Source organism: Acanthamoeba castellanii (assembly GCF_000313135.1).
Source record: "Acanthamoeba castellanii str. Neff unplaced genomic scaffold scf7180000084594, whole genome shotgun sequence".
Lineage (NCBI taxonomy): Eukaryota > Discosea > Longamoebia > Acanthamoebidae > Acanthamoeba > Acanthamoeba castellanii.
The window spans coordinates 93,893-105,289 of NW_004457584.1; the positions used below are offsets into that span (position 1 = coordinate 93,893).

General features: G+C 56.5%; 5 protein-coding genes across 5 annotated transcripts; 3 read left to right on the plus strand and 2 right to left on the minus strand.

Moving 5' to 3' along the window:
- Nucleotides 1-65: 65 nt before the first annotated feature.
- Nucleotides 66-2,107, plus strand: ACA1_052520 (carrier superfamily protein; the record flags this gene model as incomplete). Its single annotated transcript, XM_004343914.1, has 9 exons — nt 66-105; nt 289-345; nt 430-500; nt 563-624; nt 697-817; nt 1,207-1,310; nt 1,430-1,497; nt 1,593-1,689; nt 1,786-2,107. 9 exons carry the CDS (start codon nt 66-68, stop codon nt 2,105-2,107), a joined length of 942 nt encoding a protein of 313 aa, XP_004343964.1.
- Nucleotides 2,108-2,244: 137 nt separating this feature from the next.
- ACA1_052530 (uncharacterized protein) lies at nt 2,245-5,907 on the minus strand (the record flags this gene model as incomplete). The annotated part of the gene is made up of 13 exons (XM_004343915.1): nt 2,245-2,450; nt 2,537-2,918; nt 3,026-3,154; nt 3,260-3,475; nt 3,630-3,760; nt 3,894-3,959; nt 4,168-4,229; nt 4,315-4,441; nt 4,526-4,836; nt 4,913-5,228; nt 5,389-5,493; nt 5,607-5,705; nt 5,835-5,907. The coding sequence occupies 13 exons, from the start codon at nt 5,905-5,907 to the stop codon at nt 2,245-2,247; spliced, it is 2,223 nt and encodes a 740-aa protein (XP_004343965.1).
- A 315-nt stretch (nt 5,908-6,222) lies between these two features.
- ACA1_052540 (Ankyrin domain containing ras subfamily protein) lies at nt 6,223-8,622 on the minus strand (the record flags this gene model as incomplete). The annotated part of the gene is made up of 8 exons (XM_004343916.1): nt 6,223-6,399; nt 6,487-6,646; nt 6,787-6,866; nt 7,170-7,246; nt 7,328-7,422; nt 7,687-7,864; nt 8,064-8,137; nt 8,468-8,622. 8 exons carry the CDS (start codon nt 8,620-8,622, stop codon nt 6,223-6,225), a joined length of 996 nt encoding a protein of 331 aa, XP_004343966.1.
- A 170-nt stretch (nt 8,623-8,792) lies between these two features.
- ACA1_052550 (Ras family protein) lies at nt 8,793-9,338 on the plus strand (the record flags this gene model as incomplete). The annotated part of the gene is made up of 1 exon (XM_004343917.1): nt 8,793-9,338. The coding sequence occupies one exon, from the start codon at nt 8,793-8,795 to the stop codon at nt 9,336-9,338; it is 546 nt and encodes a 181-aa protein (XP_004343967.1).
- Nucleotides 9,339-10,605: 1,267 nt separating this feature from the next.
- ACA1_052560 (glucose dehydrogenase) lies at nt 10,606-11,373 on the plus strand (the record flags this gene model as incomplete). Its single annotated transcript, XM_004343918.1, has 1 exon — nt 10,606-11,373. One exon carries the CDS (start codon nt 10,606-10,608, stop codon nt 11,371-11,373), a length of 768 nt encoding a protein of 255 aa, XP_004343968.1.
- Between the last annotated feature and the right edge of the window lie 24 nt (nt 11,374-11,397).

Consider the following 11,397-nt stretch of genomic DNA (forward strand, 5'->3'; position numbering starts at 1 on the left):
TGTAGATGTCGCGTGCACCACCGGAGGATGGGACCTCGCTTGCGCCCACGTCCGGTCGTCCCGCAATGGTCCTGCCCAAGCGGGGCGTCAAGGACGTCCTCTCCGGTTCATTTTCCCTTCATTTCCATTTTTCTCCGTTTGCTAAATTGGTGCAGTCATCCGCTACTCATCTTAATTGATTTTGGATTACACTCACCCCACACTTTGCTACTACCAAGTTGTGGTTTGTACTCAATTTTATGTGGAATAATTATTAATAAATTATTCTTTGTTTTTTTCTCCTCTCAGGCTGCTTCGCTGGCGTGGTCGGGACCTGCATTGGCCATCCGCTGGACACTGTGAAAGGTACATCAATGGCCTATCATCCACCAACACGCGCGCGTGCTCGATCTAGCCTAAGCTCTACTCGTCCCCCAACGCACTGTGCAGTGCGCCTGCAGACCCAGTCGCACTACCGCGGCGCGCTCGACTGCTTCCTCAGCGTGGTCAAGAATGAAGGCGTACGCTCTCTCTTTCTCCTCGCCACACTCTTGCGAGGCACTGATTGGTCGCTGGTGCGCAGGTGCGAAGCCTGTACCGCGGCATGGGCTCGCCGTTGGTCAGCCTCACCATACTCAACATGCTGTACATATTCCTTTTTTTTATTATTATAACACTACTATAACTTTTTATTTCACTAACATATGTGACCCACAGCTCGTTCTCGGTCTACGGGCAGCTCAAGGTGAAGTTGCAGGAGTGGAACCAGGCCTTTGTGCTGCTGGCCCAGGAGGACCCACGCCTCACCACCACCAACAGCAGCAGCTCTGACCTGCCTGTTGACCCATCCGGTGCGTCTCTTCTCTTGTGTGTCGTGTCGTGTCGTGTCGTGCGATTGCAGCAAACAAAACACAGAGCAAAAAAAGAGAAAAAAGAGAGTGGCGCTAGGAAGGAGGAATTGAACCCCTACGCATCTCTGCGTCCATAGCTTTGAAGGCTACGCCCGCCACCAGACGAGCTCATCCCAGCATCTTCCAGCTTGCCTCCGCGCCACCTTTTTATCGGGCATTACTTTGCCTCGGTTAAATTATTATGGGTCGAATTCTTTGCATTCCTCCATTTTTACCCCGCGTGTCGTGTCGTTGGTCGTGTCGTGTCGTGTCGTTGGTCGGGCTGCTGACGTGTAACGGAATGGGCGACGCTACAGGGAGGCTGGCCGGATATCAGTATTTTCTTGCCGGGGCGGGGGTCGGGGCGATCGCCACCTTCCTCTCGACGCCGTTCGAAATGGTCAAGGTGCAGCTGCAGCTCGACAACGTGGCACTCAAGCAGTACGTCTTTCTTCCTCTCACACGAAAGAACGAAAAAGAAAGAACGAAAGAAGACGGACGGCGATGATGGTGATGACGAAAAAGAGAGAAACTGTTTCTAACCAACTGTGCGATCGCAGATATCGTGGAACATTCCATTGCGCCAAAGAACTGGTCAAGCTCCACGGACCCAAGATTTTGTACAACGGTACGAGAGTTTCCGCCGCACGCCACGCACGACACGCACGACACGCACAACGCCAGGGGTTGGTGCGTGTTCGCTCGTTTAACTGCGCTCTTCAGGCTTTTCGGTCAACATGTTTCGGGAGGTGGTGTTCTGCACGGTCTACTTTGGCTGCTACGAACAGCTCAAGCACGCCCTCAACCAATATTTTGGCCCGTACGACCGCCTTTTTTCCGCACACACCACACACACCGCACACAACTCTCATTTTATTTGTTTGTTTTATTTATTTGTTTTATTTATTATTTGCAGCACTGCCGACGGGAAAGACCACGCTCGGGCGATCTTGATTGCTGGCGGCACGTCGGGCGTGGCCGCCGGCTTCGCCAATTTCCCGCTCGACGTGATCAAGGCCAACCTGCAGGGCCAGCCGGTGACGCGGGCCTTCTACGCCGAGCGCCGCGGCTTCCGCGAGGTGGTGCGGGCCTGCTGGGCGCGAGGCGGCGTGCGCGCCTTCTTCTCGGGCCTCGGGCCGTCCACCCTTCGATCGGCCTTCGTCAGCTCCACCCGCTTCAGCGCCTACGAGTTCGCCTTCTCCTTCCTCTCTTCGCTTGAAGAAGACGGTCATCGATGACAACAAACATGTTTCTATTTTGGTTGAACACATTCTTTTTCGGTTGAAAATGTTGCATGTTGTGTGTGGTAAATATATATGGTTACATGTTGTTGTGAACATGTTGTTCAAAAAATGTTGATAATAATAACTGTTCACTAAAGCCCGTCGTGGCTTGTGTGGTCGGCAAAGTTGACCATGCTCGTGCTGTTCCGGTACGCGCGGTTGGTCTGTCGCTTCTTCCACACGAACCACGACGCGAAGCCGATGGCGAACAGAACCACCACCACCAGCGCCGAGCCCACCAGCACCGGCACCAGCACCTGCAGCAAGATGCCGTCGTCGCTCGCGCCGCCTTTGCCGTCTGCACGCACGCATGAGCGTGTGTGTGTGTGGTGTGCGTGTGCGTGTGCGTGTGCGGTGGTGCGTGTGTGCGCGATGGAAACGTACCAGAGCCGACGAGGAGGCCGAACTGCGGGTCGTAGAACACGGAGTCGAACGGGCCGGTGAACTCCAGCACCAGCTTGTAGTCGGCCGTCTTGTTGGTGGTTGACGACGACGACGACGACGCGTTGAAGCTGTAGGCGAAGGTCGAGGTGTCGTTGTCGTTGAAGACGGCGTAGTTGGGCAGCTCCATGGCCATGTCGAAGCTGGCCCCGACAAACCGCAGGGCCTCCATGTAGGTCGCGTTGGTGGGCACGGCGCCCATGGTGCCCGCCTGGCTCATGCGCAGGCTCAACTCGACCGCCACCCGCCGCGTCGTGATGTCGATGTCGGTGTGGTTGCGCGTCTGGTTGTCGAACGAAACCATAGACGACAGGCTCACCGCAATCTGCGCAAAAGCAAACATCAGCCCCGTGCAGTGTGTGCGGCGTGTGGCGTGTGCGGCGTGTGCGGTGGTGCGTGTGCGGTGTGTGCCTTGGTGAAGTCCGGGGGCACGATGAGGGTCTGGTTGCCGAAGAGCACGGACTGCTCGGCGTCGAAGAGACACTGCTGCAGCAGCAGGCCGGCCCCATTGTCGAGCACCCGCTCGTAGTTGATGCAGAACTGGTCCTTCGTCATGTTCCCCTGTTTTTCATGACACACGTCAACCCACGACCGCACGCGCATGACCGCACGACCGCACGCGCACGACCGCACCCGCGCAAAAATAGGCGAAGAATATGGACGTACTCGCGAGCGGGTGTAGTCGCTGTCGTTGATGGGGAAGCGATAGAGGGCCTGCTCGGCGTTGCTCGACGTGTTGAAGTAGTATACGGTCACGGCGTCGTACTGGAGCGCCATCGACGCCGATTCGTCGGGCGTGGCCGTGAGATCACACCGCGGCGCGGTTCCGTTGTAGTTCACCCGGGCGCCGCTCGACTTCAACGTGTTCCAGCTATCGCACAGCTGGCGTCGATGAACCGTCAACATTGCACCGCACTCGTCATCGCGCACGCACGCACGCACGCACACACACACGCACACGCACGCACACACGCACACACGCACGCACGCACGCACGCACGCACACACACACCATGGCACGCGCGCACACGCATACGTTGAAGAGAGGGTGGAGGCGGACCACTTGGGTTGCGTTGCCAAAGGGCTGTCCGTTGCAATCAGTACAGAGGGGCGCCTGTTGGCATTGGCTGCACTTGTTGAGTCCGAGCTTGCAACTCACATTGTAGCCTACGAAAACACACACGATACATGACACACGACACACACACGACACACACGACACACACGACACACGACACACGAAGGCAAATGTTGAATTGGCGGAGGGAGAAGGGTGGTCCAGAGAAGAGAGCGCACGCACCTCTCACGATGTCGGTTGCGTTGGCACAGGCATCGATTTCTCCGTAGAGCCGCAGACCGTTACAACCTAGCACGCGTCGGCGACAATTGTAAACTGTGATCGTCACGCACACACGCACACCCGCACACACGCACACACGCACACACGCACACACGCACACACGCACACACGCACACACGCACACACGCACACACGCACACACGCACACACGCACACACGCCACCGCCGTCGCACAAGCACTCGCACTTCCGCACACGCACGCAATAGGACGTACCGGCCATGCACGCGGTGTCGACAAAGTAGGACGGCCTGAACAGCACGAATGTCCAGCCGTTCCTGTTCGCCCCGCCCCCCCAAACAGGTGTGGCGGTCAGAAAGAAAGGAATGCAAAGAACGCGAAGCAGGTGGTGGCGGCATGTACCGGTAGATGGACGCCCGCTGCGCGTTGATCGTGCCCAGATTGCCACAGAGCGCGCCGAAGCCGCTCTGCGCCCACAGCTTCGTGTGCGACACCTCGGCTTCGCAATTTTGCACGAAGAGACCTCCACCTGCGCGTTGTGTGTCGTGCGCCGCGTTAGAGGAATGCGTGGAATGTGTGGAATGGAATGTGTGTGTGTGTGGATGGTATGTACCGAGATTGTAGGAGATGGTGGAGTCCAGTAGCTGGAAGCCCTGGCCGCAGCCGTTGACGCTGATCAGCGGACCCGAGGCCGAGTTGAAGTTGAGACCGAACGTGGAGCCGGTCACGCTCGACGCGCCGACGAGGCTGGTGAGCGCCAGGGTGGCGCCCCAGTTGAGGCTCACCTGCGACGCGGCCATCACCAGACTGCCACCAGTGACCGCGATCAGGGGCGTGGCGGTGGCAAACAGGTTCCCGTTCGATACGAAGCTCGAGCCGCTCACCGTCACGTTGGAGTTGGTCGCGCTCAGCCCATGCGCTCCACTAACAAACGCACATTCAGTTCAACACCGCACACGCACACGCACACGCACGCACACGCACACGCACACGCACTCACCTGCCGATGTTGAAGGCAAAGGTGGAGTCGATGACGGAGAGCGAGGTGACGCTGTTGGCCCGGATGCCGCCGGTGTTGGCCTGGTTGCTGTAGAAGGTGGTGTCGCGCACCACGACGGAGCCGCACGAGTCGAAGCTGGCGGGGGCGACCGAGGGCTTGCGCGCGGAGAAGCTGCACCGGTCCAGCACCGCCTGGCCCACGTTGCTCACCTCCAGCCCGGCCGACCCCAACAACCACTGGGTGAACTGCACGTTGGTCATGGTGAGTCGTGCCGCATTGCTGATCTTGACCGAAGTCACATCCTTGAAATTGATATCTGTGCCGTGCGTGCGTGCGTGCGTGCCGTGCCGTGCGTGCCGTGCGTGCCGTGTGTGCGTGCCGTGCGTGCCGTGCGTGCGTGTGTGCGTGCGTGCGTGCGTGCGGTGGACAATACGTCAGCGATTGAATTGAGGGTTCAGTTGTAGGGATGGAAATACCTTGAATGTGTACAAAGCCGGTGGTGTCGAAGTTGAGAGTAAATGATGAGATCGCCGTTCCGGTGAAGGTGACGCTCTTGGTCGTCGTGCAGCTGAAGCCCGAGGCTTGTTCGTTCGACAAAAAAAAAGTGGAAAGGTAATGGTGAGTGTGTGCGTGCGACTGAACCATAACAACACACGCACAGTCTGCGCACGACACGCAGCAGGCCAACGCGTACCAGGAAGAAAAGTCAAAAGCGCAACGGTGTTGTTAACATCGGGCGAGGCGTTGAGGCTGGCGCAGAGGGTGAGCTGGGAGAATGCGTTGAGCTCAAACTCTGCACAGACAACAAAAATTCCCCTAGGTGATTTTTTTTTCTTGAGTTATATTTATTTATTTATATTTATCTTTAGTATTTGGTGTGCGGGAGAAAAAAAAAGCAATAAAATGTTTTTTGGGAGGGTACGTGCGGCCTGGACCCAAGCAGCGAAGAAGGCCAGCGTCAGTGCCAATAGGAGCACTCGCACCGGTGCGCCCATCTTCTGGCCGTGGCAGCGCTGAAGAAGGTGGAGGGAATGGCGACTGCCTCAGTGTCGGAGCTAAAAGGCCCGTGCGGTCAGTCGTCGGCGCTAAAACAACGAGATGAGCGCAGGTCGCGGCAGATTCTCTTGCTGCCGCCATTGGCCTGAAATCAGAAACAAATTGTTATGCCCCTTCCGGTATTGGCTGGTTCTCTTACGCTTTTTTGCGCCTCCTGCGCACCTCTTTGTTTGTCTGTGTGGGATGGCGTTTTTTTTTTTCTTTTGTAAATCTCATTCACAATACAAAAAATAATATATATTTTATTATGCACACTAGGCTCCAGACGTGCCTCTGCGCTGCTTGCCCTTCTTGGCTGCCGCTTCCCGATGGGGAGCAGCCGCTTTTTGCATCAACCACGCCTGGGCGATGTGGCGAAACGGAAGCTGCACGTTGACGTTCTGCTTTGCGCTCGTCTCAAAGAACGGTATTTGATGCTGTTCAGCCAGCGCCTGCGGACCACACACAACCGCACATGCACCGACCACACACGTCTCGCTTTGAGTGACAATTCGGGCGCTGCCTTGGGGGGATTGTACCAGAGCTGTGATGCCATCAACCGCCCGGGAAGCGACCAGATCGGTCTTGGTGGCCACCAGCACCTTGATGCAATCGCGTTTGGCCAGCGCGTCGAGGCACGCTGCGGCGGTCGCATAGGAGGAAGCCGACGTGCAATCGAAGCACACAATCACCGCATCCCTGCACCATCACATATAAATATATATAAATATAAATATACTTTATGCATACGAAATATGTAAATATATATATGTATACACATTCAAAAACAGTCAATAGCATCAAGAAGAAAAAAAGTCATCATCACGAATGAGCGAAACCTGTCTTTGCGTTTGCTCGGAGTTGGGAGCCACAAGCGCATCTGCACTTCGTTGTCGTCCACCTGTTCACCTTTCAGTCTCTGTTGCGCGATCGCAGTGAGTAAACAACAGCTGCGATGGGAAAGAGGGAGGGCACATACGAAGCATTCTGCCGTTGGGGAGCTCTGGTCCGAATAGGAGTCGTCAGCGTAGCGAAGCAGCAAACTTGTCTGTGTGTATTTTCACAACGTGGTGCGTGTCGTACGGTTGTGTGTCGTGTCGTGTCGTGTCGTGTCGTGTCGTTGGTCATGTCGTGTCGTGTCGTTGGTCGTGTCGTTGATCGTGTCGTGGAAGGGGTGTAAGATGTAGGCAATAACGCAAGGTCGCAGTGGGGATCTGCGTACCGCGCCAACGCCTACGTCGCCGGCGCAACTCACGTCGACCTTGTAGTTCTTGGTATGCGCATAGGCCTTCATGCATTCTGTGCGTTGTCGGCCGGCGGGCCGGCGACAGATGTCAGCGAAAGCGGGCAATCTCGCGACACGGCCATGCTCTGGCGTACGTGCCCTGGAGATAGGCAGCGATGGCCGTCTCGTGGACTTGATTAGCGACGTCCGCTGCAGTGCCTTGCGTGCCTCGTGCGAGCGGATTAGCGCCCTTTCCTATCAAGTACTGCGCAAAATGCAATCGATTAGCATTGCCGAGTGCCGTGTATGTCGTGTGTCATGCGCCGTGTGTGTCGTGTCATGCGCCGTGTGTGGCGTGTGTGCGGTGCAAGAAACCTTGACAACTTCCATGTGACCAGCGCGGGCGGCAAAATGCAAACACGTCCACGAATTTCTGAGGGCGCAATTGTTGGTGTGTAAGTGCCCAGTGGCAAATCGCATGCGAGAGAGAGAGAGAGAGAGGGCGGAAGCGCACTTGTGCGATTTGATGTGGAGGCTGGCGCCGCTCTCGCAGAGAACCTCCGCAGCGAGGAGGTGGCCCTTGAAGCAGGCCAGGTGGAGGGGCGTCTCCCCGGCGTTGTTCTGGTGATCAATCGGCAGGCCCGTCGTGGTCAGCAGCGCACGAATCATTTTTCGGATCTGCTTCGGCGATGCTGCATGTGTGTCGTGTGTGTGTCGTGTGTGTGTCGTGTGTGTCGTGTCGTGTCGTGTCGTGTTGGTATGTGTGTGTGTGTGTGTGTTGTGGTGTAAGATGATAAGTTGTGAGTGATGCTGGGTTTCTGGGCGACTTGCCTTCTTTGCCGCTGACGCGGTGCATATTGTTGACGAAAACGTGGAGCGCCGAGTCGGCACCTGGCGACTTGCACAGCACGCCGCACCTCCTGTACAGGTTCACCAGAAGCCAACATAGGCCCATGTGGCCGTTCCTGTTCAGGTTGAATGAATGCAGGAGACCAGAGCAGTGAGCAGTGAGCACCACCGGCACACAACCGAATACCACAGTAAAGTTGACAGTACGCAGCGGCATGATGTAGCGCCGTCCACCCCTTGTCGTCGAGGGCCAGGAGCGCACGCATGTCGGTGTTGATCACGGTTTCCAGCTCCTTCACCACTTCGGCGTGGCCTGTGTGACAAGAATAAAATAACGCCATGTGGATAAATAAATTGAAATTTATGTTGACAAAAAGCCGTAAATAAAATAAATAATTAAATAATAAATAATAAAATAAAGAAATAAAAGAAAGTTGATTTGGAACTTGCCGTGGATGGCGGCGAGGTGCAGGGGCGTTCGCTGTTTCGAGTCGACCACGAGAATGGCCTCGGCTTTGGCCGCTCGCCTGACGTAGAGGAGCGCCTTGACGCGCCCCACCTCCCCACTCGCGCACGCCTCCAGCAGCTCTGGCTCCTCCATTTATTTATTGTTTTAAACTATAAAAACAAAATAATGCCTCAGATCGCGATTTCAAGTATGTGCACGTGATGGAATTAGGTGAACAAGACCCAATCTCCTTTCTTTGTTGTGTCCTTTGGGAAGAGAACTTTGATATAACCCAACTTTCTTTTCTTTCACCAACATACATCATGACTGACTATGTCACGGTAACAATATACGGTGCTGACAAAGTGGGCTCGTCCTCACTCGCCAGACAACTGGTCGCACACGAATTCGAGGAGGACTACCAGGTGGCCAGGGATGAGGGCATCTACCACACACAGGTCGATATTGACCAAAAGAGCTGCTGGATCCAAGTCTTCATGGGCTATAAGCATCTGGTCAGGTTTTCCGATAACAGGACCCACCACGAGGGCTACCTGTTCGTCTTCTCCATCACCGACCGGCCGTCGTTCGAAGCCACGCGCAAGCAGATCGACGAAACCAAGGATTACAGCAACCTGCCCATACTGCTGGTGGGAAACAAGTGCGACCTGGAGCACCGTCGGGTGGTGCCCGCGCGGGAGGGCGCCGAACTGGCCGAGTCCGTGGGCTGCAAGTACCTCGAGACGTCGGCCAAGGAAGGCATCAACGTCGACGCCTGCTTCTTCGAGCTGGTGCGCGAGGTTCGCAGGTTGAAACCGGAGAACAACGTCGACGACAACGGCTCGAAGAAGCAGTGCTCCCTCTCCTAACCATAGACACCACACCACATGTGCAAAGCGCTCCTTGGCCGCAAACTTCGTCAGCATAGCGACCCCGCCTTTGTTGCTTCACCGGCTTGCACATATGTTGAATGTCATCGAACTACACTCACCACACTACACATAAATTCATCGCACCACGACAGCGATGCTGGAGGACGTTATGACGGCCCGCAGGGTGGCCAACAGCACACCCAGGTGGTTGACCAGCACATCGCAGCCTGCACACCAGTCAAAAAGATGAAATCAATCCTGTTGGTCGTTGGCTCCGCGCCCGCAAAGTTGCCTCCGGGGGCTTTTGCCAGTTGCAGGGCGGAAGAAGTTCGATGGCCTCGCTCGCTAACATCGGGTAACCAACGTGCTCTCCCGCACATGATCGAGCCTCCTCCACAGCTTCCGGACGACATGTCGTACCCCTTCACCTTCCCTCCTTCTTGGCGAGCACAACAAGAGCTTCCGCCCATTTGTTGTGCAGGCAGATCACGCAGCAATGACAGCACAACTCCAGCCAGTCGACGACCACTACCACGACGTCGAAGGAGGGCGGTCGCGCAGGCCTGAGCCAGGCCTGCAACCACTGCCGCCAGGCCCATATCACCTGTGAGGGGTCATACACAAGCACCTTTCCCCCCTGGTCACACCTCTTTCATTCTTTGTTTTATGGCTTCGTTCTTTCTGATAATTCAGTTTGACTAGCGAAGGGTATTCCCTTCAAGCCTCTCACGCTCTTCACTCTCGCTCTGCAGGGAAAGGCCGTGCAGGCGTGCGGCTGGGCCTAGGAGACCTCGGCACTGACGTGCCCGCCCGCAAAACCTTGGCCTCTATCCACAGCTTAAACTGCTGGAATTCCACCTTCCCTGGTCAGCTCTTTGCATGGGAGTCCTCCCCCACTGACAGTATGCCCACAAAGGTTTGACATCTCTGCCTATCTCCTTGATGATAGGCCCTCTCTGTTTTGAGGAATTTAGCTTTTTTCACCACAAAAGGCCCTTTTATTTTATCATTATTTTTTTCTCGGCTGGATTTTGCTGGCCAGAAAGTGGCCTTACTGGCTGCGCTCGCTCAAAATGGTTTCATCTTATTGGCCCTGCCAAACGTTTTTTCAGCTTCGGAGATATTTTTACATGTTGATGGTCACACACCGGCGCTCAAAATGGGCGCCTAACACCGAAACACTCGCCGAAACCAAACAGCGAACACTTTTATAGAAGAGCAGGTACCTCAACCAAACCAACCAACCAACCACCCAATACTACTCATGGCGACCACCATCCAACACACACCACCCAAGGCGCAACGCTTGGAGGGCAAGACCGCTGTCATCACTGGCGGCGCTACCGGCATCGGCCGCGCCGCGGCAAAGCGCTTCATCGAGGAGGGCGCCTTCGTCTTCATCTTCGGCCGCCGGCAGGAAGCGCTCGACGCCGCAGTGGCCGACCTCGGACCCAATGCCCGCGCGGTGAAGGGCTCGGTCTCCGACCTGGCCGACCTCGACCGACTCTACGCGGCGGTGAAGGCCGAGCGCGAAACCCTCGACATCGTCTTCGCCAATGCCGGGGCGGGAAGCCAGCTTCCGCTCGGCGAGATCACCGCCGAGCACATTGACCAAATCTTCGACACCAACGTGAAGGGTTCGATCTTCACGGTCCAGAAGGCGCTGCCGCTAATGGGCCAGGGCGGTTCAATAATCCTGACCGGATCGAGCGCCGGCACCACGGGCGCCCCGGCATTCAGCGCCTACAGCGCGAGCAAGGCGGCAGTGCGCAACCTGGCGCGGACCTGGGCGGAGGACCTGAAGGGCACCGGTATCCGGGTAAACGTGCTGTCGCCCGGTCCGACGGCGACCGAACTCGCGAAGGAAGCGCTAGGCGAGGAGGGCATGAAGGCCTTCGCTTCGCGCAATCCGCTCCAGCGCATGGCCGATCCGGCGGAGATCGGGGCGGTGGCTGCCTTTCTCGCGTCACAGGACAGCAGTTTCATGACCGCCAGCGAGGTCGCCGTCGACGGCGGCCTTGCGCAAATCTGACGCGCTACTCCCGGCGCTTCATTC